This window comes from Clavelina lepadiformis, chromosome 3, assembly GCF_947623445.1.
Source record: "Clavelina lepadiformis chromosome 3, kaClaLepa1.1, whole genome shotgun sequence".
In the NCBI taxonomy this organism is placed as follows: Eukaryota; Metazoa; Chordata; class Ascidiacea; order Aplousobranchia; family Clavelinidae; genus Clavelina; species Clavelina lepadiformis.
Genome location: NC_135242.1, coordinates 17,945,251 through 17,970,778, shown reverse-complemented (window position 1 = coordinate 17,970,778; position 25,528 = coordinate 17,945,251). Strand labels below are relative to the sequence as shown.

The 25,528-nt window shown below is 33.6% G+C and overlaps 1 protein-coding gene across 1 annotated transcript in view; it reads right to left on the bottom strand.

Moving 5' to 3' along the window:
- The window catches only part of LOC143448768 (dynein axonemal heavy chain 2-like), a 33,526-nt gene extending 12,261 nt beyond the window's left edge, over positions 1-21,265 (bottom strand). The window contains exons 1-49 of the mRNA XM_076948628.1: positions 21,141-21,265; positions 20,729-20,781; positions 20,425-20,553; positions 19,781-19,851; positions 18,583-18,768; positions 18,317-18,447; positions 17,937-18,065; positions 17,542-17,815; positions 17,130-17,315; positions 16,832-16,951; positions 16,510-16,683; positions 16,209-16,374; positions 15,991-16,137; positions 15,533-15,747; positions 15,313-15,447; positions 14,957-15,125; positions 14,706-14,816; positions 14,432-14,560; positions 13,839-14,024; positions 13,501-13,660; positions 13,087-13,279; positions 12,802-13,002; positions 12,496-12,652; positions 12,124-12,356; positions 11,734-11,860; positions 11,479-11,619; positions 11,104-11,232; positions 10,247-10,378; positions 10,039-10,115; positions 9,676-9,862; positions 9,455-9,593; positions 9,048-9,208; positions 8,781-8,925; positions 8,482-8,618; positions 8,220-8,330; positions 7,844-8,032; positions 6,660-6,802; positions 6,343-6,493; positions 5,985-6,165; positions 5,765-5,892; positions 5,510-5,662; positions 5,260-5,385; positions 4,695-4,913; positions 4,213-4,467; positions 3,967-4,107; positions 3,718-3,876; positions 3,418-3,570; positions 404-495; positions 64-262 (exon numbers count right to left, since the gene is read on the bottom strand). Of these exons, the coding sequence (XP_076804743.1) occupies positions 64-262; positions 404-495; positions 3,418-3,570; positions 3,718-3,876; positions 3,967-4,107; positions 4,213-4,467; positions 4,695-4,913; positions 5,260-5,385; positions 5,510-5,662; positions 5,765-5,892; positions 5,985-6,165; positions 6,343-6,493; positions 6,660-6,802; positions 7,844-8,032; positions 8,220-8,330; positions 8,482-8,618; positions 8,781-8,925; positions 9,048-9,208; positions 9,455-9,593; positions 9,676-9,862; positions 10,039-10,115; positions 10,247-10,378; positions 11,104-11,232; positions 11,479-11,619; positions 11,734-11,860; positions 12,124-12,356; positions 12,496-12,652; positions 12,802-13,002; positions 13,087-13,279; positions 13,501-13,660; positions 13,839-14,024; positions 14,432-14,560; positions 14,706-14,816; positions 14,957-15,125; positions 15,313-15,447; positions 15,533-15,747; positions 15,991-16,137; positions 16,209-16,374; positions 16,510-16,683; positions 16,832-16,951; positions 17,130-17,315; positions 17,542-17,815; positions 17,937-18,065; positions 18,317-18,447; positions 18,583-18,768; positions 19,781-19,851; positions 20,425-20,553; positions 20,729-20,781; positions 21,141-21,207 (7,497 nt within the window). The 5' untranslated portion in view covers positions 21,208-21,265. The remainder of the gene's footprint in view (positions 1-63; positions 263-403; positions 496-3,417; positions 3,571-3,717; positions 3,877-3,966; positions 4,108-4,212; positions 4,468-4,694; positions 4,914-5,259; positions 5,386-5,509; positions 5,663-5,764; positions 5,893-5,984; positions 6,166-6,342; positions 6,494-6,659; positions 6,803-7,843; positions 8,033-8,219; positions 8,331-8,481; positions 8,619-8,780; positions 8,926-9,047; positions 9,209-9,454; positions 9,594-9,675; positions 9,863-10,038; positions 10,116-10,246; positions 10,379-11,103; positions 11,233-11,478; positions 11,620-11,733; positions 11,861-12,123; positions 12,357-12,495; positions 12,653-12,801; positions 13,003-13,086; positions 13,280-13,500; positions 13,661-13,838; positions 14,025-14,431; positions 14,561-14,705; positions 14,817-14,956; positions 15,126-15,312; positions 15,448-15,532; positions 15,748-15,990; positions 16,138-16,208; positions 16,375-16,509; positions 16,684-16,831; positions 16,952-17,129; positions 17,316-17,541; positions 17,816-17,936; positions 18,066-18,316; positions 18,448-18,582; positions 18,769-19,780; positions 19,852-20,424; positions 20,554-20,728; positions 20,782-21,140) is intronic.
- Positions 21,266-25,528: the final 4,263 nt, after the last annotated feature.

Below are 25,528 nucleotides of genomic sequence, written 5' to 3'. Positions count from 1 at the left end.
AAATGAATTTAATTGCTGTTTTTATTTGAATTTTTACTAAAAGAAAAACATTATAAACTTCACCTGTGATGACATATTAATGGTCAAGGTGCTGTATTTGCTTGCATCAAGCTTCGACAAAACATTTTGTGTAACCGAAGTCTTTCCAGTTCCTACAGGACCAACCAGAAGAACAGGTTTGCAATTCATGATCAGGGATGTTACAAGGAAATCATATCTCACAGTGTCAACCGTGGGTACCATAATGCGGTAAAATGGTGCACTGAATATTACCAAAGAAAGTAAATGTAAAAAATTGTTAAAATAAAATAATAACTAAAATTACTTTAACCACACTACTGCCACTATTATTTGAATTCACCCGAAAAGAATCGTTAAGAATTAAGACCAAAAATTTTCTTACTTTGGGGGATAACGCCAGCCTTTTTGTAGTTTTTCTTCAAAATTTACCCAGGAACGAGATTTAGGATCAACGTAATATTCATAGATTGTGTCCTGTAAAATTAAGACCAACATCCTTTAAAGTTTTAAGTGAAGGCATACTTGGATTCTTGATTATCATACCCTTTTTTCTTAATAAAAACTGGGCGCATTTTGCAAGACGTATGTTTAATTGTAAACCTAATTCTTCATTTCATTAAGATACTTGTGATCACACAAAATAATTAAAATCGCCTTTGCAAGAATGAAACACTTAAGATTTAGTTTTTGTCATAAATCTTTGGTGATTTGGATCAGATGACATGCAACTTTTAGCTTTTGTGCTTAATAGGTTACGTTATAACGTTTTCCTTGCCACTCTGTGAGACTAGTTATGCAGTTATTTACTTTAATAAAAATCCCTTTTATTTACAATCGATACAAAATAGTTTCAAAATTTTATACAAAAAAATTCAGGCAAGCGAAAGCAGAAGTAAAATTTGTAACACCTAAAAATAAATGTGTGTGAAAAAATTTACCAGTAAACTAAATAACTACAAAAAACATGTGCGAAGTAGTATGTTAAATAGCAAAATATTCAACGCATTAGAAAATGCATCGAAAGATTAAATCGCTAGCTAAGATATGACTTAAGTGGCAAACAATGTGATTGAAATATAAACACTACACATACAGTCACACACACAATTTACACAAGATTGCAAGCGCTGCATATAAAAGCACCTTTGTCATGAGAATTATTTGCAGATCGTGATTAGTAAATGATCGCTGTCATTCATATAATCTACAGATATTAGTTTGTGCAAGGTTTGGTTGAGAGTTGACTTTTATCGAGCATGTGGAGCATAGCTTTTCGTTTTGTTTTACTTTTAAAGCACTAAAAGATTTGTAGTGCAAACCAGTGCACTGGTCACATGAGATCTTCACAATGTGTTCAAGTGCGCAAAATTGAAATTAGTAACTCCAATTTTGCATAATGATGTCACAAGAAAATACATACAGACTACCGACAAGATAGCAGAATCAAGGATTTTAATGCAAGCCTTAATTTTTTTGTCAAAAAGTTCTTTCAAGTTACATGAAAAAGTAACTGTGATCACAAAAGTGCACACTTATATATATATGTATATATATACATACTTTCACAAAAGATAAAAATAATCCATAATGTATAATCATATGCTTTTTTATAATATACATGCAATGAGTTAGAAAATAAGTTTATGCTTGTTTGAATGCCTTATAATAATAAACAGGATTATGCTTAAAATTAAAATTGTCAATATTTGGCTTCAAGAATTCCCATGAGATGCAGAACTTAAATGATAGTGCCCAAATCCAAACCTAAAAAGAAATAAGCTGTGAGAAAAAAGCAGATATGCTGGTAGTTACAAGAAATATACTCTGGTCATTGCAATGAAAAAACAACTACCAAAAAAATGAAAATACGTTTGTCAACTTAAACAAAACTCACCTTATTTGTCTGTATCAGACATTTATTTGCTTCCTTACAATATCAGCAACATAGTGATGGTAAAGCCTGTGTCTACATTTATGCTGACATCAAGTGACACCCATTCCACCACAATAAGACTTTTTAAACGCTGAGTAGTCGATGGTCAATGCGGGTAACATCTTCTATATGGCAAGTTGCAAACAAGTGCACCCACACAGAAATGAAAATTTCTAGAACCAGTTCCCTTTTTTATACAGTTGGTCACACCAAGTGGCAAAAACAAAACTGTTTTTCTTTTTTGTTAGCTCAGCAAAGTTCTTTCAAACAAAATGAAACCAGTGGTATCCATTACAGCTCACATGTGAGAAAACATGTTTATTGTACACTGTCTACGATGCTATGTAATGATGTCTGACGCTTAAACTTATTATCAGTGCTAAAATACAAAGCGGTGTTAAAACAATCACTTGTAAATTGATACTGACAAATCTTTCACAAATTGGAAAGCTTTACAGGTGTGCATCATGAAAATTTTCTGAAGTTAGATGTACCGGTAGTGGTGATTCATTTAATGATGTAACTCGAAATTCTATGAGATGTTTTTCAGCCTTTTCACTGCTACCTGTTTAGTCTGGTGTTCTTTTCTAGCAAACTTGTGTTCTTCTAGTGTTCTTACACAGTCAGCATGTTTAAACAATTTTAAGATAAACACGGTTAAGATGATGTAATAAAATTTTCCATTACTTTTCCATTCGCTTCACAATGAACCTTATAATTTAACTAAAGTAGCCTACAAATACCTGTATCTAAGAAGTACTGTAATACACAAAACTTCAAGTCTATCTTCAGTCTACCACGCCTAATTCTAAGTCTATCTATATTTCACATAAAAATATCTGCACCTTGTAAATACTGTCGTTTAGATAACAATCCGACAAGTCAGTAGAGTGTGCCGAAAGTGTTAAATTTGCTAGCAGCTTACAGATATGGCCAATCCTATCTTAATATAATTACTTTAAATTTAGGCCTGAAATTTTTGTTTTGTCAGATAAACGGCTGGCCGAAAAGGGAGAGTTGTTTTAGCATGATACTACAAATTGTAGCCAGTCGTGTCATATTATCGTTCTTATTATGATACTAGCTGATTGTCAGTAGATGAGCAATTCAAGACAGGCCACTAACAACCTCCACCAATATGAAACAAGTAAACGAGATTTACAAAAAACACAGGTGTTGGGGAATGTGTAAAAGTTCTTCAAAACTGTTTGTACATTCCGTGGTTAGGGTGTAACCGGCCATTAACATGCCATTTCTATGATTGAATATTGCTTCATGTAAAAACACATTTAGTTCAATTAACAACAAAATATATATTTTTATTGAAGCTTATATTAGGTTTGAAGCAGATGAAAATATAAAGTTTTACATAGACTTCCAAATTGTCACAATTTCATTCACTGTAATTATTTAATCTTTTCCTCATAATTTAGATAACGCCTAGAAATTTTAAAACAACATACTTTGTTTGGAAAGCTTCCTTCAATCTCACGCAAATAATTGTCAAGTTTTCTTCTGCCATCTTCATCCACAGAAGCCCCAACTGACCATATCAGAGAAAATAAGAACCAGAACTCAACCATGCGGGCATAATTCTCAGTGTCTTGAGGGTTGACCTATTATTTTAAACATATTCATTGATTAATTGCTGAACTTGGTGCATGTGCTGAGTCATATCAAACATCTATGTTTCCTAATTTGCTCAAAAATGATAATAAAAATTCAAGTACAAAAAATGAAGGCTTAAAACCCTATTCTCCTACTCCATTTTCTGGTGTTGCAAGAGAATCAAATAAATTGCAAAGTGAACGAATTCCATTGATTTCTGGAATAGGTACTAGCTCCTTGCAATTCTGTCTCTTAAAGAATAGTACTTTGTCAACATATTTGTCAAACAAGTCTTGAAGAATTGGAGCAATGTCCTAAACATAAAATAAAATTTTGAGCTTATCATGATCCAAAAATTTTTTAAAAGAAAACAATTTAGCTGATATCTAAATGCTGAGATTTACTTTTTGTGTCTTTTTGCTGAGCCATGAAGTGACATAAGGTTGGTAACCTAAGTCAGAATAGTCAAAGTAAACCATACCGCATCTACTGACTGTAGCAGGAGAGGCAACAGATAAGTCACCCACTTCGAATAAGAGAGAAACCTAAAGGTTAAATATTCTATTAAAAAGCTTAATAGTATAGAAATTAATCTTCAACAGAAAGAACTAAGTGTAAGCTGAATAAAAAAGTGTGACAAATAAGATTACCTGCTCTGGCATGCTTATACGTTCACCGTTGATCAGTGTAAGAACTTTGTTGTCATCCATAACAGAGTTCATGCTTTCAATCCACAAAGTATCAACAGGGCCATCAAAGACCAGCCATTTCTCATCTGGCTTTTCATCAGCACACGTATGTCTCATCACACTGGACAAGACACCGTCTGTCCACTCATTTGTGCTCAAGTCAAACTCACCGTAAAGTTCACCAAGTGACAAAGCTTTGGGGTTAATTGGAAAGTCCTACAAGAAACAAAGTAGTAAAATAACTTTGTGTTTGTGAATCTAGAGGTGGTGCAGAACTTAGTACAACAAAACACACAAGACAAAAATAACCATGTTATTCTCTGAAGTATCAAAAGTTAAAATATTACAATCGCAATGGTTATAAGATGTACAACAACCATAAATTTCCAGGCGGGTAGCCTGTTAAGCAGTATTTTCAAGAACAAAGCTATTAAGCTACCTACCCGAACAATGTTGTAACCAACAACGTTATTCTTTTTCAAGCGAGAAAGTGAAGCCTGAAGCATGCGCCAAGTCACAGATTTACCAGAACCACTTTGACCAACGATCATAACAGAGTGACGAGAATTCTTGGTCTCATAAAGCTGTATGACTTTTGATACAATGTGTGGAGTGGCCTGATACTTGGCCTCAGCAAGAACTTTGTTGATGGCTTCACGCAACTACAAAATATACAAATTTTATTTTAAACTGATGATTTTCAACAGTGACTTCAAGAGCTACGTGCAGAACTTGCTTGTTTTCATACCTAACCTGAAACCTAACAATTTTGATCCTAACAACAACAACAATTTTCTTACCTAACAATTTTGATCTAAATCTAACAATTTAAGAAATAGTTGTATGTATTTGGTCCTGATAAGGTTGAGAAACACTGCTTTAAACTAAACGTTAAAAAAATTACCAGCAAAGAAAGACAAGAGAGATAGAGATAAAAATGTACATAGCAAGAGAAATTTGGTATAGGTCTTTTTAAACTAAATAATAAAAATGATATATATTTGGTACCTTTCCATAGTCTATTACTGGTGTTTCAATTCCTGGAAACAGATCTCCCACGACTCCGTTAAACAAAGGAAGATCAACGGCAGTCAATTTTGCATTGTTCATGTCTTTCATTGCCAAGAGCAAAATCTGATGGATACACAATTAGATGAATAAAAATGGTATTTGGTTCAAAGAATAACGCCACATGGTGAACAGATAAAGTAAGCAAACTGAATAAAAACAGTTAAATTAACCAACAAAAATTTAGTACCTCTTCATCTGACATATCTGGATTTGATCGCTTCTTACGACCAGCATAGCGAAGAACAGACACAAGAGCTCTCAAGCCAAAATCATAGTGGTCTTGTTTGGACAGTTGTTGAATGGCAAGTGAGTAAAGAGTGAAAACTTTTTTTGCCAAGGCCTAAAAACAGTTCTAAGTATTACACAAATTGTATGATGATAAAAGGAAAATTTATATGAGCCTGTTTTAATGCAAAAGTAGAAAAATATTTTTTTAACTTACACGGCAGTTTCCGAAACCTTCACCAAATAAAATGATTTCAGAAATAAGGTTGGAATCTGGGACAACCATAGCAATCGGTCGAAACATTGACTTCAAGTTGTCAGGCAATTCAGTACGGCCGGCATAGCCTGCAAATACAAGGTTACAGCATCAAATATTGATGAGTTGTAACACTTTAAAAACAAAATATTTGATACTATTTCAAACAGAAACAACTGACCGGGGTTCATTGTAATGAAGATGCCACATGACCAAATGAGATTAATTTCTCTTCCCTCGAACACAAAACGTTGCTGTGCTGATGCCAAAGCTGATAGAATCGAAAGAATTTGTTGAGCAACAACAGATAACACCTCGATGTTGATTCTATTGAATTCATCAAAGCAACCCCAAGCACCAGTCTATGTATCAAGGTACAACATTGATAGTAACCCTTTCGTAAACGTTGCAAACTACGACAACACTACTTCATCTTGAAATACACACCATGAAATATTATGATATAGTAAATTTATGGAAAACTGGGTAGGTTACTTCAATTAGTTATAGTAGCTGTTAGTCTAGGGCTAATTACTGACCTGTGCAAGACCACTGTACATGCGTCCCATACTCTTGTAATCAAGGCCTTCAGAACAATTGACAACAATAACATACATTCCGAGAGCCTTTCCCAAATCTTTCACAGTTTCAGTTTTTCCAGTGCCTGCAGGGCCTTTAGGGCTTCCCCCTCTGTAAATTAAAAAATAATAAAAAGTAGAAACTAGTGAAATAAAAAAATAGGCGTTAAATGATGATAAAACGTTTGTGAAAAGTTGGATAAAATCTCTGAACCAGTAACATAATTGAGAAAACATTGTAACAAATTTTTGATTAAAAGTAAGATGACAAATAGTACCTATGCAAATGCAAGGCTGTGGTCAGTGTGACATAGCAACGATCAGTCAATGGTGTAATTACTAATCGACCGGAATTGCCAAGATACTCATAACCATACTGGAACTGTGTATTTGTCTGGCGTACTAAACAATCTTCAATGTCCTACAACAAATCAACATACTTGTTAGTATGACTACTAAAAAACATTACATAAATACTTACAATACTTGTTGAAAGATGTTTATAAAGCTTTGGTCCTCCTTTTTAGGAGCGATCTGGAGAGAAACGTTATTTTTTCAAATGAAAAATGGAACCACGAGCGTGCTGTTTTCTAAGGGTTATCTGCTCGTCGTTCTTTTTTTTTACCCAAACAACACTGCGAACGTACGAAATGGATAAAAATGGTTGGAAAAAAGTTTTTTTACTTCTTTTGAGGCTAATTTCATTCATTACAACAATCATTAGGATTAGACATTATACTAGCACTGGTAATTTTCTTCATGTAATCATTATGTTTATAACTTAACTGATATATGCTTAGAAAGTTAAGAATATTAAATTAATGAAAGTCGGCACCTACAATTTTAGAAGGTTTGTAATACTCGATTCGTCTATTAAACATTTGTGGCAAGTGCGACCAAAAAGAAAAATTCTAACAACGGATTCCATAAAATTTCAAACATTTACAACAAATAATAATAAGCAATTATTAGGCTACAGTTAGACACATGTTCTAGGCCTACAATGCAAATTTGCAACATACAAATTGGGTTGGTTGGTTTTCTAAAATGCGCCGAAGTGAAAATATTAATTATTTTTAATTGCTAAAAAGAGCGGGAGCATGAGAGAAAAAGCAAGCATGTTATTTTTATAGAACAGCAAAAGCACAAGCGACGCTTCTTTTTCATTGACAAACGAGAGCGACGCTCTTATTAGAAGAGCTTTTCCCCAGTTCTACTTATTCATGTATAAATCGCAGATATTGAGTTACAGATACAGGCTCAAAAAAGGTACAAAATTTTTTGAACATGTTTTACTTGTAGAAGCACCACATTCAATATCTAGAAGCCTATAAGATCGCTCTGTATTAGTTCTGTGCATTAGTAGCACCTCATAATTTTTCACAAAAGTTTGGCACAAAATATGTGAGTTATAGAAGTTATAGGCCAATAAATAGGGTACTTTTGTCTACCACAGCCCTACCTTATCCCAATATAGACGAAGTTGTTGAAGCCATTCAAATGCGGTGATATCATTGGTTCCAGTCTTTATAAGCTTGTCAATGACATCACGAGCATGGACTTCTATGGTAACCAATGCAACTACTTTTGATCTTTGATTTTTGTTCAGGTTGCCACGAATTGCTTCGGAGTATTTATTGAGCATTGAAATCTATAAATAATTATTAAAGTTGTTACTATAGAAAGCATCACAATAAAACTCTTCCGGCCATTTGTCCCTCAAAGACTAATTAATGCATAATTGATGTGTTCTAGTTATGTTCATTTATCTAAAAAATTTTATCAGAACTGTTAATGAAAAAAAAGACCTAACTTCCTAACAAAAAGGCAAAAGAAACCTGTTTCTTTTTGACACTTTTCATTGGTTTCTTGTCACCTCTCTCCTTACACATGGTTAGTGCTTTTGAGCAGTCAGCTGTCCACTGGATCTGGCTAGCAGTTATCACCGGCTAAAAAGAATCACATCAGTGTGAAATTAAAAACAAAAACCAAAAACATAAAAAGTGTGAATGATGAAAAGAAATAGAAATAAAATAATTGTTTTCAGTTGCATTGAAGTTGAACAAATGTGAAACAGACAACACTAAAGCTAATGCCCACCTGGCCAGGCCATTCCTTAACCCATTTGTCTCTTTTATTTAGACTCTTTTTCAAAGCAATTCTGGTCTGCTTCAAAACCTCCTTCAATGTCCAACGCATAGTACGTTCAACATCACATAACCAAGCTTCAACAGGTCCTGGTAATCGTTAAAACACAAGAACTGTAATTCATGACACAGTTATCAATCAACAGATAAAAGGGGAAAAATGTTTGCTTAAATTTAAAACTTATACCTTATTTAAAAAATAAAACTTTTGTGTCAACTGTTGCCCAAATAAGTGGTTGAACATAATTTTACCTTCAAGCAGTACAGGGTTACCAAATTCCACATATTCTCCTTCAGACGAATACATTCCTCCTGCTTCCATTCGTGAGCCGTGCCCAGTTTTTCTCATTAGCAACGTCTTGATGTTGTCAAAGCATTTCTTGAGGTGTGGTTGAACCTAATTTCATAGGTGATACGAATATATGGATTCAGCATGAAGCACATTATATAATAACAAACAGTTTACAAAGTAAATTTAATTTTGTTATGACAGAGTATTAGGTATAGTGACAAACATACAGCTTCAGGGTTTCTTGACTGGCCTAGAATCTCAAGTAAGTCGTCATTGGACAAGAAGTAAAATCTTGGGAAGATCTGTCGCTTTGTTTCCAAGTACATGTCGAGAGACTTTTGGATTTCTTCCAGTTTTGTATTCATGTCATTAAGTTGCTCCAGCAATCCTACAATGTGACATGATAAACATTTAAAAAAAATCTTAAGATATGTGTCGTGGTTCCTATTATGACATCAGAGGCTCATAGTAAAAAAATGGTATCTAGACACACACTCAAAAGCAGAAAGTTTCAGTACAACCGATGCAAAGATGTAACATATTATACCTATTCAGATATGTATATGTTAGTATATATCAGTAATTCAAGTACGAAAATTCATTGAGTGGAAGTGAAGCAAAAAGCCAAGCTCACCAGGATGGTGTGTTCCTCTTCGTGCATTGTTGTCCTTGTTTAGGCGAGTCATGATTTCTTTCCAGTTGGCATTGACATAGTCAAACTCAGCAGACTCTCGTGGAAGTTGTTTTCGAATATCTTCACCCAGAAAAATGTTCTATTGAAGGATATTAAAATCTTAGGAAAGTGGAATATTTAACGATGTGGTTTATCAACTATTTTAAAATATTATTTCTTACTTCAAGGTACATCCATTGTCTTTGAACAGTTAGAATCGTTTCAATGCATTCCAAAATGGTTGATAAAGCGCGCTCCCAAGAGTCGACTGATTTCTCAAAGGCCTTCACAAATCTAGATGCTTTCATGGTGGACAAAGTCACTTGATGGTCTTCAAGTTGCTGGAAGATATCATCTGTGCCACGAAGCCTAAACAATAAGTAGAGCGTTAGGTAAAATATTGTATATTATAGCACACGTCTAACTTGTTCAGAGCAGTTCAAGTTCTGAATTTTTTTAATAATAGAATTATTTCGTTATGAATATTCATAGAAGTCAGGATTTATATAATGACGAAATGTAAAAACTGAACATTTGCAACGTACTTGAAGTGACCCTTATCTTTGTATGGGGTTATATCTAGGAGAACACCATTCCAAACGTTTTCGATTTCTGCCAAGGTCTGAAATCAATGAGTTTATAAAATTCAATTTTTGTGATTTTGCTCTACAGGTATGAATGAAAGTTAATAAAAAACATATTTGTTGTTTAGAAAAACTTCAGGTTAGAAACAAAGTTCATAAAGGATGTCACCTCTTCTATGGCCAACTCCTTGCTGGCAGCACCAGAAATCTCTGAAATTTGTTCCCAAAATTGATCCAGGCCAAGTTCTATGATTCGCTCCAAGGTAAATGTTTCACTGGTATGGTCAAAGGGTCTCTGAACCTGTTTGCAACCAAACATACAAACAAGGTTTACTGAAGTATACTGAAGAAAGAAGTACTCAACAATATGCAGTGGTTACTTTCTTATCACTATCCAATATAAAATAACCTGGCCTTAGTCAAAAGGCAGTCGAAAGAAAATAACTGCCTCTCACATTAAAAAAGGCAAAACAGGTGAGTATATCTATAGGACATACGAAATACATAAAATGTAATACTTAAATTATCGATCTTTTTAGTCAAGCAAATCCAACTGCATTACCTTTGCAATAGTCATTATAATAAAAATAATAACATAGTATCACAATCATCATTTCCATTCGTACTTAAAAGCAAGACAACCACATTTTTTCAGTTAATGAGGACTCAATAAAAACTACTGGATATTATCAAATGTTATTACTAGATAACTGTTATAAAATTAAAACCTTTAGATAATTGTGTCATGGTGGGCTCTTGACTTGGGGTATTCCCCCAATGCAAGGCTGGTGCATCAAACTGTTTTCCTATTGTTTTTTTTTTATTGACAACTGCATATTATTATTAGCATTGTGTATCATGTGTCTAAGGAAATAATGAAACATTCACTACAAGATGAAGTCAGCAACTTTAAAAATGTTGTTCAATGAAACTTTTAAAAAACAGGTGGTAGCGCACTTTGAGCTTAACAAGGTTCACATGCAGCCTGTAGCGGGTTTGACATGCCCGCTGTTAGTCCTAACATACCTCTGTTTTGATTTGTGCCCAGTGACGTTCACGCATTGCTTCATTTTTAAGATCAGTGATGAGTGGCATTGTTCTCTTAAACTGGTCAATTTTATTCTTTGACGAATCTATGATCTCCCAGTGCTTGTCCTGCAGCAAAACATAAGTATAGTATCAAAAATTTGTAACAAAAGCAGCAAAAATGAAAATAATTAAACACATAATAGAACTACAATTTGGTTAAAGTTAAGATTAAAAGAACTTGAGGAGAGTCAAAAGGGCTTTACTATACCAAATTGTTGCAATAACTGACAACAAGTGAAGAAATATTCATAACATATTACAAAAATTCACATCATTTCATTTAAATTGATTCTTTAAATTGGCACAGTTTACCTTTAGATCCCTGCTTAATCTATTCAGTTTCTTGTACAAGCCTTGTGCTATCATTTCCATGTCATTTGTAACTAGATCTTTAAACTGCCCAACCTTCCATTCGGCCCATAATGCCTCCCACTCCTTGGTTAACTCCCAAACCTATTAACAAATTCAGTACATAGATAGCTTACTAAGTTACAGAGTAAGGTTTTAAAACAACTTAGAACAAACTACTATAAATCAATTAAACTACTATTTGTTCTATGCACACACTTGGTCAATGTTATCCAAGTCTTTGTCTAAAGCAATAAGATCTTTGGAAGACTGCTGCTCAATCTTGAATAAACCTAGGCCACGCCTGAGAGTCACTTCTTCCAGCTTTAAGTCACCGACGCCTCTCCTATGTTAAAGATAAATTCGGAAAATTAAAGTCTAAAGTGTGAATTGGCATAATGAAAATGCAGTTTAAGAATTGCACAAAACTTTGCCAAGTATCATCATAGATGAAGCAGGTGATTTAGCCGGTTGCTAATCAAAGAATACAATGATTGTGTTTTCCAATATTGAAGTTATGCCTATTACACCATTATTCTACAGACAGAGTTGAAATTCTCATTTAATGCAAAATGTAGTTAAAATATCGTCCAAGAAATAAAAGCTAACTTGAAATTGGCAACAACATCCAAAGCATCTGAGAAAGTAAATTGACTTGTGAAAGGTCCTTGCTGAAGAAAGTCAGATGTAAGACCGCCGACTCTTTTTCTGAATTCTTCTGCTTGACTAAGCAGACCAGTCTTGAATTTCTCCTTGTTCTTGCGCAGCATAACTTCTGTATCAATAATGCACTGCTGGAAAGCCACCCATTCTGATCCAAGATTTTCCAACATGGTTTGAGTCTATGATGGACAATAGACGACTTTAATTAGTATGCACAAACAAACATTACTCATGGTTTCAATGTTTAATGGACTGCTTCACAAGTAGTCGTGTCGTCTTTGCGCAACAGTTTCCTAAAGCTTATAATGTAATGTATACCTCTTCTCCAATAGGAACTTCATATTTTTCCAAAATTCCAAACTGGTCATGTATTGGAGGAATTCTGTCCTCTGTTGCTTGGAGATCATTGTGTAACTTTTCCCATAAAGTCAAGCCATCTCCAAGCTCATCAAGAGTTTTAGGGACATGGCTGACCCTGTGAGTAAAAAACGGTGATAAGTATGCCAACTGTTGAAAATGTGGTTCAAAATTTAACTAAACAAATGTAAATTAAAAATATTGTGTAGTTACTACGTCTTTAACAAGTAATGTTAAAGTTATTAGCGTCAACAATGTAATTCACACCTCTCTGCATTGGTCTTCAAGAACTCAGTAAGTTCAGCCAGTCTCTGTGAAGCCATATTTTTAAGAAGGGTTGTGAATTTATTCTGCCACTCATTACAGTGAGATAGCAAGGCAAACTTCAGTGGGGAACAGTCCAAAAGAACAAATTCAATGTTGAGGACCGTATCTTCCTTTTGTACATTGTTGCTAACTTCAGTATACCTATTGAAATGTACATGCATCATCTAAGCATGTATACCAAGAACAATGTGCTTTATACTAGGTACTATTTTAAACAAAAAATACCTTCCGATATCGGAATCAAAACTGAGGACAGGTGGGTTCAGACGCTGGTATCTCCTGATGAAAGCGTCTTTATTGATTTCCCATATCTCCTTGTAACTGTCCCAAGTTGTCAGATATTCCTGCAAATGCTTGCTGTTTTCAAACATTCCTTCTTGTATAGTTCGTTGAACCTTCTTTGTTTCTTCATCTTTTTCTGTAAATAAAAATGAAAATAATTTGAATGTAAATTGCAACAAGACGAACAGCTTTATGATGATCACTTGATCAGATATCTGTTCAGTTTTTGTTTCATATGTGCACTAGAACTATCTAAAAGTTTAACTAAACTCACGCATTTAAGCTCAAATCAAATAGTTAAACTAGAATCATTTAAGAAAATGTTTAAACTGGACAAGATTTTTACCATGTTCTCACCTATCATTGATGCCAAGGGTTCCTTTTGCTGAAAGACCATTCTTTTACTCCTTGTTAGCAGCTCTGGAAGTCTTCTGAAGCCAACAATGGCAGTTGTTAGTTGGGTGCTGACATTTCCAACTATGGTTGCGAGTTGCTGAAGAGTGGGAGAAAATTCAACCTGCAAAAATAAAATAGGGTCATGTGTAAAAATATTTTTATGGAAAAATTAGTGTTGATATACTACAGTAAATACCGGAATATAATTTACCAACACTGATAGCATAAAACTTACTTATTCTAAACAAATTGCAAGTGTATTGTCAATACTAGTCACGTGATAAGCAATTGGTACTTACAACAGGGGTGTTATTTTTCCCGGGTTGTAAAACTACTTTCACTCGGAAGAGGGGGTTTGGACTTGACTTGCCATCTCCATTAATTGCCTTTGATATTTCAAGCAAAGACCATTTGATGTTGAGTCTAAACGCATCTTCAACATGTTGATCCATTCGCTCAGTATATCTCACCCAATGTTGTTGAACCTAAACATGCAAATTAAAATTGCTTAACACTTTAAAGAAAAATTTTCCTTTTTTTGAAAGCTAAATGCTTGTAAATGGCACAAGCAAATGTTTTACGCATGAGCTCCAGAAAGGGTACATAGACATGCAATTGCACAAAATACTAGTTAGCTAAACAATAGAGAAGCCTAAATTTTATTAGCCAATTATTAATATTGTGTCCACATTGTTGGTCTAGCTACAAACTACTCAACACTAATATCGTAATGACGTACATAAATTCAGGAAAAAATTAGTGCAACCAACATAATCAACTATTGATTAATTGTCACTTATTACACGTTTATTAAGCCAATTAAATTTGCATAATAAAAGCAGAGAAATTGCTACAAGATAACAAAAACGCTATGAATTGAGATTGGTCTCACATCAGGACCATCACCCTTGAACACAAGGTAAGTTGTCTTCATGGTTTGAAGAATATCAAGGTGAATTTCTTCTAAACGTTTCTGAACATTGTTGCGATGCTTCAGCTGGTCATCTTGGAACTCAAGCTCCTTAAGAACAAACCATAATTTAGAGTTCACCATATAGAGAAACCTTTACAACATTAACCATAATGAATTAAATAACAAAGAAAAGAATTGAGTCAGCAAAGTAAGAAAAAGTGATCAGTGACAATTAGTTAGTTTACGTATATACTTCATATATCCTCTTTCCATCCAAGTGTACTAACAAAAGCTCACTGATCTTTCGACAGTTCCGTGCTACTGACATATTTGCACGCTTGTAGTCGTCCACAATAGCTTGCACCTGAACCGCAGAAAGCGCACAATTAATTTCAAAGTGTCAGAAATAAAATAAGAGAAATATTTAGGAAAATTAGCTTATCGGAGTACAAATAACATTTTTCTACATTCATCTTTAAAAAATGGTTAAATATAAACTAAAACCTTTCGAGAATGTAAGCGGCATTCGCCAACAAAGAATTCCGATATTCCTTTCGATGCCCAAGTAAGCTTAGTGAGACCAGGATGAATCTTCTTATCAAGTGATCTAATTCGTTCTTTGAATAAACCCCTCTCTTCTGGAAGCAGAGCAGAAATGATTCGATTGTAATCTCTGCAAAATTGCGTAGCAGTTTACAAGAAATGTACAAACATCAAATTGGGTGAGCACTATCATAAAGTTGGATGAAACAACAAAATAAGAGTTAAACGTCCAATGGAGTGTGATGCCACAATACGCATCAGTCAATTTTCTACTATTGTTTACAACACAGGTCAGTTTTAAATTCTTTAAAATGTACCTGACAACCAGTAAAACATGTTCACGTAAACTGCGCAGCTCTTCATTTTTTAAATAGACTTCATTTACATAATGAGGTATCTCAAACATAAGTCGTTCCCAATAATGGATTTCGTTGAATAGCTTGAGCAGATTTCTGATAAGCGTAAACAGATGCTGTTACTCTTACAGCAGTTCAATTGTCAAGTGAGAAATTTGATGCAAAAATTAACTATTCTCACTTGTCAAAGTTCATATTAAGCATGTCTTTTGTGACTGCTCCCTTTTGCATTAGAGATATTTCAAGCTTCTTAATGCTATTTTCATCAACTGTACCAGTCCATTCATTAAATGTTTTCCTCACAAATTCGTCAAGTGCAGTGGACAGTTGTTGATATGCACTTCGTGTTTCCATGCCAAGTCCAATCTCAGGCAGGTAGTAAGCTTTCTTTAGGACCTATGTCAGTTTTCAATGCATGCTTATCAAGTAGTTCAACCTGTACTTTAAAATGAGTATATATGGATTTACTTCAGGTCAAAACATATACAACTTGCTTAAGTGATTATGGTTCTTCAAATGCATTACGAAATGATGAATATAGCAAGTCTAATTTTTTTGTTTCTGAAAATAAATACACTTTCACTAAAGCTTGGAGGAAAAACGATTAGAATTATTAAATATTATTATTAAAACGATTACCTCCATTGGTCGATCTATTCTCCGCTTCAATGCTCTTGCCCAATGAGCGGCACCAGCATATTTGGGCTGATGTGCCATCATGTTGGTTAACTTTGAGCTCAATTCTTTCTTCACGTTGTTCAGTTCATCATTAAACATGGAGTACACCTAAACAAAACTCCAAATGAAAACACTTGCAATATTTTGGGGCAGCCGATAAAAACCGAGTGAAATCTTGCCTCAACAGTTCGTTTATCAATTGATCTTTTGATTGCTTCTCGAGCTGAAAGGTGCTGGAATACATCAAGCAACATCACACCTTCTTCTACAGTTTTTACAGTTTCAAACGCAGATGCAATTAAATTCTGCGTCATTACTTCAAGGTCTTTGACCCCAGCTCGGAACCTATGTTAAAAGCAGACTAAATGTATCAGAAAAAAATTTACAACTTAAAAATTTTCAAATCCCTCATGAAAGAACTGCATGTTGGGTTTCCTAAAAAAATTAAATAAACTCATTAAGAAAATTCAAAATCAATACCTGTTATAATCATCATGCCATGATGTATTTTTAACATCAAGAATTCCCTTTTTGACAGATTGTAGCATTTGGAGATGCTTTTCAAAAGTGCCCTCAATTTCCAATAAACTTCTGGCTATGCTTGGACCCCTCTGACCAGCAAAACAAGGCATGGGTGTTTTGTCACCATCTCTCCTGCAATACAGCTCTATTAGATCCTTGATCATTGTCTACATTTGCTTTGTGCAACACGCATGAAAGTATATGGTATGCTAAATTGTAGGGTAAATTGGTAGATATACGAAATTGTTGTGGGAAAAATAAAACATTTTGTCATATAAACCTTCTGGCAAAGTGTCGTTGACATTCACAGACTTCAAGAAGATCTTTGCATCTTTGCACAAAAGCATCGACCTGAGCAAATATTGAGCTTTGATCCAGAACCCAACCGCTCGTGGACAACCTGGGCAACAAGCACTTAATTTACATTCGAAATATATAATCACCTCTTATATAAACTTAAATAAAAATGAAATAGATCAATTGCAAATATTTCATACCTTATTATAAGTATTGAAAATTGAAGAAAATGTTACAGGCAACCAATATTACTAAATATCTATTTTCTTAAAATGCATTACTGGTGATGAGCTTTTGCAGTTGTGTTGTATATTTCTTTCCAAGCAAGGCAGCAGTCTACACAGCTGTTTAGCACAGCCACACTGCTTTCCACATAACCATTAAATATTCGATCCAACGATATCTCACGACAACATATTCTTATTACTTCATTGCTCAGTTTACGAAACAATGCAGTGAGCCGCTCTCTTAATAAATATAAATAAACATTAGTCAACGTGAAACAATTATACCGATGCAGAATGCAGACTTTTGTCCCTCAACCTGAAGTTAAATTAAAAATTGGTTCTCATCAAAACTAAATGGATGAAGAATAGATTTGTTTTTCAAAACTGAATACAAAGATAAACAACAAAAAGAAAAAAAAGAATAAGATATATTGCAGGCAGTGTAACTTGAATTTGCATGTTATACCTGGTGTTGTAATACTCAGAGTTGACCCAAATAACACGGATAATTTTAACAATTTCTGGAAGAAGCTTTGGGATTTCTGTGGGATTGGATGAGGCCAGTTTTTCACAGGGTGCTTTAAAAAGCGAGAGAAATTTTAGATTACTTTGTGCTTGAGCCGACCCGTCCTGTATCAGCTTTGAAAGCTTTTTAAATGGACCAACATATGACGACTTGGCAATTTCCAAAATGCGTTGGATTTTTTTTACACCAGGTTTGTCCAATTGAGTGCTTAAACCTTCAAAATATAGACAACCACCAAATTAAGAAATACTAATAAGTAAAAATATTTTGGAGATTATTTTTACAAACCATGTTTATAATAAATAGAACAAATTTACACAGAGTACAATGCTCACCTGATAAATCGATGCAACGGTTGTTCCAGAATTCAATTTCTTCCAAAGGACCAGAACTTTCAGCTGTTTCCAAAGCATCCTGTGCATTTAGCACTTCTTTGATTTGCCTTGTCCAATGAATCATTGCAGCTAATAACAACAAAATTACAAAAACAGTTTCACAAGATTTCAAAATGTAATTGAAACAAAGTAGAATGTCATAACAAGTTGGACTTCTGGGAAAGGATGTTAATAGGAAAATGTTGTTATCAATCTTCAAAATTGACAATAAAGAATAACATACAACAATGACATGAACAACCGTTGAGGTAAGAAAAGGCTTAAAACGACACCCACAAAACAATAACCGTAACCATAGAACAATAGAAACATAAAATTACTTTCAAGGCGCTGGACTAACTCTTTGTTCCTAGCTGCTATATCTGTTGATATATCTAAGCCTTCTTTTGGTACATACAGTACTGTTTTCCCTTTCATTTTATGCTTTATGTCTGTCAAGCTGGCCAAAAATCTAGCAAAACAAAATAAAAATTTAGAGACACTTCTAATGCCTGAAATCAAAACTTTTTAAACATATGTATGACATTATTTTAAGAAAGAATATGAATCACAAACATGAGAATTTATTTAAAGAATTAGGCTTAACCTATGCAGATGGGCACTGAAATCATTTTTGATGCTATCTGGCCAAGAAGTATTCTTGAAAAACATTGGTACATATATTCCATTCATCAATCGCAACAAGCCTTCCAGATAACTGGCTCTTAAAGATCCCCATTGAACATGAGAACTAAAATTGCTTGCTGTTATCTCCGTCAAAAGACTGCTGGTTCTAAAATTAATACAAAACATTAGAATATTATGCATACAGAAAACATTGATCGACGTGAAATCATTCTTGATAAACATAATTAAACTAATAATATAACATCCATGACAATGTGACTGCATCACCACCTTGACGTATTGTTATCATGTATTCAATTAAAACATATATATATACATACAGCCAAAACTTCAAACTTTACCTATCGCAAACAGACAGGAAAAACGCCTATTATCTACTGAAATATCATCATTTATCAAGAGTTTTTTTTCTTGTTGTTGTGCATGAAGACAAGAATATTTTTTATTAGGTATGAATGCATTTATGGTAAAATCTTCTGACATCTGTACACTTACCTATCATAATTTATTATGAAAACATTACAAGTGTACTATGATGATTACTTGCTTTTCTTCACAAATCTAAATACTAAATAATCTAAATCATGATTATTCTGTGACAATAGTGAGAAACAATTGCAATTAACTGGCAATTAACAATAATGTGCTAGCCAGTGAATACTTTAATGAGATTGAATGAACTATTAACTATTTTTGATTGGTTTCACAACAGGAAACACAGATCATGATCTTGAGTACGAAAAAAAACTCTTCAACAGTTTGTGTAAATTCTTTTTAAGCTAAGGATAGTTATTTAAATGTATTCAGTGTACATTTTACCTAACAGGTTAGTTTACTTTTGAGTTGTCTAAAATTTCAACATAATTGGGGTCAAGCTTTCACTTTTTAAACACTCAAGTTATGGCATACCAAAGCACGCCGTTGAAAATTTTCAATATTAAAAACAACTAATTAGAATTTTTTAAACTGTTTAGAAAAATTCATTTTGATAGTGCCCAAAGCAGTATATTACATTTGGATATTTGCAATTTGATAACTTCTGCTTTGACATTTTCATTGCCGTAACTTTCAGTTTACTGAATTAAAACATCCCACAATTTTTTTTTTAATTTTCAGAAAAGCTAATTTTCTGACTGTGCATATTCAGCTATACATACTTGATAAAGTAGATCAGCTCTTCTGCATTTTGATGATTGGGCACTGTACTTTCGACCATAAGACCATTTACCTGTTCAGAGTTAGAAATAATTATAAAAACTGTATAACAGCTTGATGTTATTAACTTACTATTAAAACTTTTTACTAAGAAAGTTTATAATTTGTCAACACCAAAACAGCAAGTATTACAAAACACACACACATCACACACAGTCATCACAAAAAATAACTTATGCAACAACAAGAACCAATAACCATTATGACATGGAAATAACAAATTTGTAAGATTGCAAATACTTATTCCAGTGGTTTTAAAGTGGGTATAGTGCCCCCAGGAATTTGGAGTACATCAGGATACATATGTTGTGTGTATGATGTATATACATGCTTTTAATTTTTCACAAATTGTTCGGTGAATGCATATAATATGAAATAGGAAGAGTTCAGTATCTCTAGCAAGCTTCAGAACCACTGACCTAATCGTTACCGGTATATTCAAAAGAAATAATAGACTATACAAATAAGTTTTTAAGATGTATATATTTGAGGGAATATAACTAAATTGGTATGAATATTTACTGTATGATATTTTTGCGTCATGTTTTTTCCTGTTTTCACATTAAAAACTCATTGCCATACTTACTGAGTCATAATACACAACAAGCAAGCAACAAGAATCTTTTAAAAACGTTAAGATATTAGCATCGTGATGATCAGTCCAAGACTCCACTGTGACATTTTTCATTTTCACTCTATCTTTGACAAGAAGTGTCTGTAAGGAAATTTCCTGATTTCATACAGTGTTTATAAAGTTTTTAAGATTTTGCAGAAAATAAAATAAATATATGAAACAAGATCCTTATGCAAAGAGTTTCATCAATACATTGTTTAAAATGAATTTAACTGGGCATTTGAACAAAAGAAGAGTAGGCCAATTTATATCTCACCAAGTCAGCTGGAGGTTCTTCTATGTCTGCTGCACCATCCCCATTCATTGATTCTAAAAATACAAATTTTTTAAACAATTGTATGATAAAAACGTTATGTCCAACCTTTGCACATACGTACTTAGTTTTCAACCAAAAAATACTGTGTTTTCATATCATCCTTAGCTTTAGCATTAGTAGTTAGTAAGATACATAATTGATCAGAGTAAACTGTACGGCTATTATCAAATAATATATTACTTTACTTGCAAAATTTGTTCAAAGAGAAAACGAGAATGAAAAGTAAACTGGTAAGAATAAGCAGTTAAATTAGAAGCAGTTATAGAACAGTTATGCTTTGTAGGTTACCAAGTATTAATCTGTGACAATTCCTGAATTTCTGTTATATATATGAAAGAAGTTAGCAATGTACCTGCAGGAGACTTGTTTATGGTCTCAGCTTCTACTGCAACTTGTTCATCAACAGTTTCACTGTCCATCCTAGGACAAGGATATGAAAAACTGTAGCTTAAATACGCTTGCAAATTACATACAATATATCACTGAAATAAAGAAAATATTACAAAAAAATAAAATTGCAGTGGAAAAAACAAAACAGAAAAATTATACCTATCTGGTTATAAAGAAATATTAAAATTGTAAAGCTAGGCTTCAACAAGCCCAAGTATGTATATATGCAAAATGATAATCAAAATTTTCAACTAAAATGAATTTATTAGAATCACAATCTTTTTTTTAAACCAAATAAATCTTTAGGGTATACATTTATAAGGTACTGTCCAGAGTCTAATTGACTGCCTCTGCATTAGTAATTAAGATATAGCTACAAAATGGAACACTTTTGCATTTTTGTCGACTGTATTCTTATTGGTGCAACAATTAGTCTATTGCAGTGAGTTTCAAAGTAGGAGCAAGTCTAAAAAAAAGCTGACCTCAAATCAAAGAATAGTAAATATTCTTGAGAAAGCTTTTTAAAAAATATGCATGTGGTTAAGCCGAAGATTACAAGATCACATTATGTTTGCATTACCGGTAGTATATCCGCGTAATAAAAACAATCTTTTTACAGACTATAAAACGTCCAAAGAAGATACTATATGTTGCTAGTCATACATTACTGAATGTGCATTAATTACTGAATATACAATAATTGTTCATGCATGCTTGTTTATGTCCAGATTGTCACTATTTCACTGTAAAAATCGTGTTTCAAAGCTATTTTTCACAACTTTTTGTTAACCTAAATTCAAAGATGTTTTTAAATTAGTAACCTAAACCAAATCAAAGCCTTTTCCTGATCAAAATTTATCTTGTAATAAACCCCAAATTGTTAAAATTAACTTTTTCGATGCCTTTTCCTGCAACTTAACCACCTGTCTTTAACAACGAGCTGCGTGATCTACTTACAGTCCAATAGCAACTTTTAGAAAAATTCAATACATGTAAGATCACTTTGCACTAAAGTCACTGAAAACTAACTTGATGCGTTTTGCACAAAGTCTGACTGTGAACTAACATTTAAACAATTTAGCTTTAAAATAGAGAACACTAAGGTAGGCCTAGCTTATGCAAGGCAAGAACACATAAGGCATAAAATAATTAGATTGAAAGTCAATTAATTATGTGTCACGTTTTAAATATTTTAAGCTCACGTTTGGTTTTAAGCTTACAAGATTGTAAGCTCACAAGATTGTAGTTGTAGCCTATAGAACAGGGGTGGCCAAACTGCGGCTCTTTAATGCATTAGCATTGATGAATTAGACATGCATTTTCCCGGTCTAGATGAGTTGTTTGATCAGATTATGAAACAATGCGTTCTATCACACGTAGTAACAATCGACTCATTGTAAGTAATAATCAAATTACACTCCAAAAAGTACATTATTGTACAGAAGTGTGCTAACTTGAACACTGTAGTTAAGTAAACTGTCAGATTGAATCTGTAAGTCAGGGCTGACCTAGTTTTAAATCTTGGTTACGGTTATACTAATAATTGCAAAAAGAGTTGGTGAAGCCCAGGTGGAGACTCATAGTATCACCACGCAGCACTAATGTTAATCAATAGCTACACTTCATTGTGAGTGAATAAATTTGTGTTTTTTATTGTGTTTGTGTTGTGGCTCTTTTAAAACTGGAATTTGTTATATGCGGCTTGAGCATGAAGCAGGTCTGGCCACCCCTACTATAGAATAAAACAAATTTGTCTAGATGCACTAAAATCATCCAAACAAATAACCTGAAATATGGTAATTTTTAACTACATTTATATAAACCATGGGCCCACTTGGTGGGTCTAAGCCACGTGTCGGAAACTTTTAGCATTGAAAGAGCCATTTGGTCTCGTTCCCATCAAACTAAAACCTACTCTGAGCCACATAACCTAGATGCGAAAGTTATGCAGTTTCACTAATACAATCTAAATGAGTTGAAAATCGTGCGTGCCTAACTCAGTGCAACCCAGCAGGGGCATGTAAAATTACACAGCTAAAGTTCGCCACAGTAGCTGATGGAATACAATATAGAGTGCGTCTAGGCCAAAATATGCAACCTGGGAAAGCTTGGCTTGCAATAATGCGATCTGTGTTTCAAGTTCGATACCTCATTATCTTTATCATAACAAACTCTATGCCTATAACCTTGCAGTAGGCCTATACAGGCTGCCGTCTAACCATAGTCCGTGTTCTTAAAATTTGTTCAGTGTAATAACCTAACCTAACCATAAAGTTTAAATCAAAAACTCCAAAATAATTCTTTGGTATTGAGAAGTTATATGAAATTAAACTCAATGTTGGCCTCAATAAAAGATATCAAAGATTTAATATTTTAATAGCTAAATTTAAATTCGTAGCTAACTGGAATGGGGTTTTTGTATTGCCTTGGCAACGCGCAGCGCTCGTACCGGATATTTTGTTAAAGAAAGCTTAGCAATAGATATTACAGTACATTAAGAAGATAGTTGATGTTGTCTGAACGGTGATAAACAAATTTCAAAGTAAAATAAGAAACAGGATATAGTTTGGCACTCTTAAGGTTAGCTTTATATTTTTCGACACCAGCTTTCGCAAGCATAAGCGTGCTTCCATAGGCAAGAAATGGCAAAAAATATTTCAAAATTTCAAGGTAAAGGTATGCTTGCGACCAATAATCGCAAATAAAAATATAGAAAGCGATAACCAATTCTCAATATATTACCATAGGTGGGCAGTACCGTGGTACTTTTTCAGTACCGATGCCGGTACCGTCGGTACTTTTGAAAATAAGTACCGAAAGTCTGTACCGAATTACTTTTTTCAACAAATTTCGGTCGATTCCGGTACTCGGTACTTTTCAAGTAATAACTTCAAAATGTTAACAAGTATGTTTTCAAAAATGCATGTTAATTTTTCCTAATAATTTTAGCATCTGCTGATCGTTTTTAATCTGAAAATGTCAAGTAGCCTAAATTTCAAGCGATTAACATCAGATATGTTTTGACCTGGAGTAACATTAATCGGGGGCATAATTGCGGCAAGTATTGCATTTGCAGCAGCATCTTTTACACAAAAAATACCGATACCGAGTACCAACAAAGTACCAAGCTACTTTTTTTAAATAGTATCAAATACCGGAACCGTCGGTACATTTTTTGCCAAGTACCGGTACCGTTACCGACGGTACTACCAAAGTATCGACTGCCCATCTCTGCATATTGCTTTTAAAAAAATGTAGTATCCAATATTTATTAGTAGTCCCACAAACTATAGATACTGCATTAATGTAAAGTAAGCTTCTGATCTCCCACAAGAGACTTAAAATATGGCCAAAAACAATTTTATTTCATTTTAAAAGTGAGCAATAACTTACTGCAATACTCTAATGCCGAACTAATGTAGCCAATCGCCTGACAGCAATACTTTTTAACGGAAGTCGATACCACTGTACCAAGGACACAAGGGCGACACTTAGGTAAGGCATAAACAACGCTTGCTCCTGCAACAGCAGTTATGACCACATATCACACAGTTATGCGCCAGTTGCGGGTGTGGCGAGTTTCGTCATAAAAATGATGGCGCTTATGGCGCATTAAAATTATTTACTTCATATAAAGGTATATTTAGCTATGCTACAGTAACATATGCTGGTTTAGTTTTCGCTATTAACTTTGGGAAATAAATTAGATTAACCTAAATTAGTCGAAACTTTGTTGCAGCAAAATGAAACGGAAATATGCTCACATGATGATGTTGATGATATTTTAAAATTATGTTCGGTATTGTTGCATATAACACCATTTGAAAAGCAAGAAAGGGTTAGGTCTACGATAAACGAAAACATAGTGGGAATTAACACGTTCATCAAAGTCTATCTAAATAAATTTTAAATATTTTTGTATTCCAATCGTGAATACGCAAAGCTATTCTGGCGAAACAAATACAAAATTAGTCAAGCGTCAATCTTTTCGAATCCGTAAAATGTAGTTGTCGTAAACAAATTTACCGAAATTTTTTCTCTTTAAATTACTTTTTCTTCATAGTCTACATGTTTAGTTTATAAATCTTATTTTAACGTGTAGGTTGTTAATATTATGCTATTTAGTATAACTTAGGTTAAGCATAACGTTTATAAGAATGAGAAGCTTGGTCTTTTTGTGAAAATCCAAGCTTATGCTGAGCATAGTAATCTGCCATGTTTATTTACACGTTCATGTATAGGTATTTCTGTGAGAAAATGTATGTTTTGTATTCTTTTACTTTTCCATATTTTAATATGTTTTCGTTTTTAACGATTTGTACTGAACGTATATAGCTTGTATGCATGCGC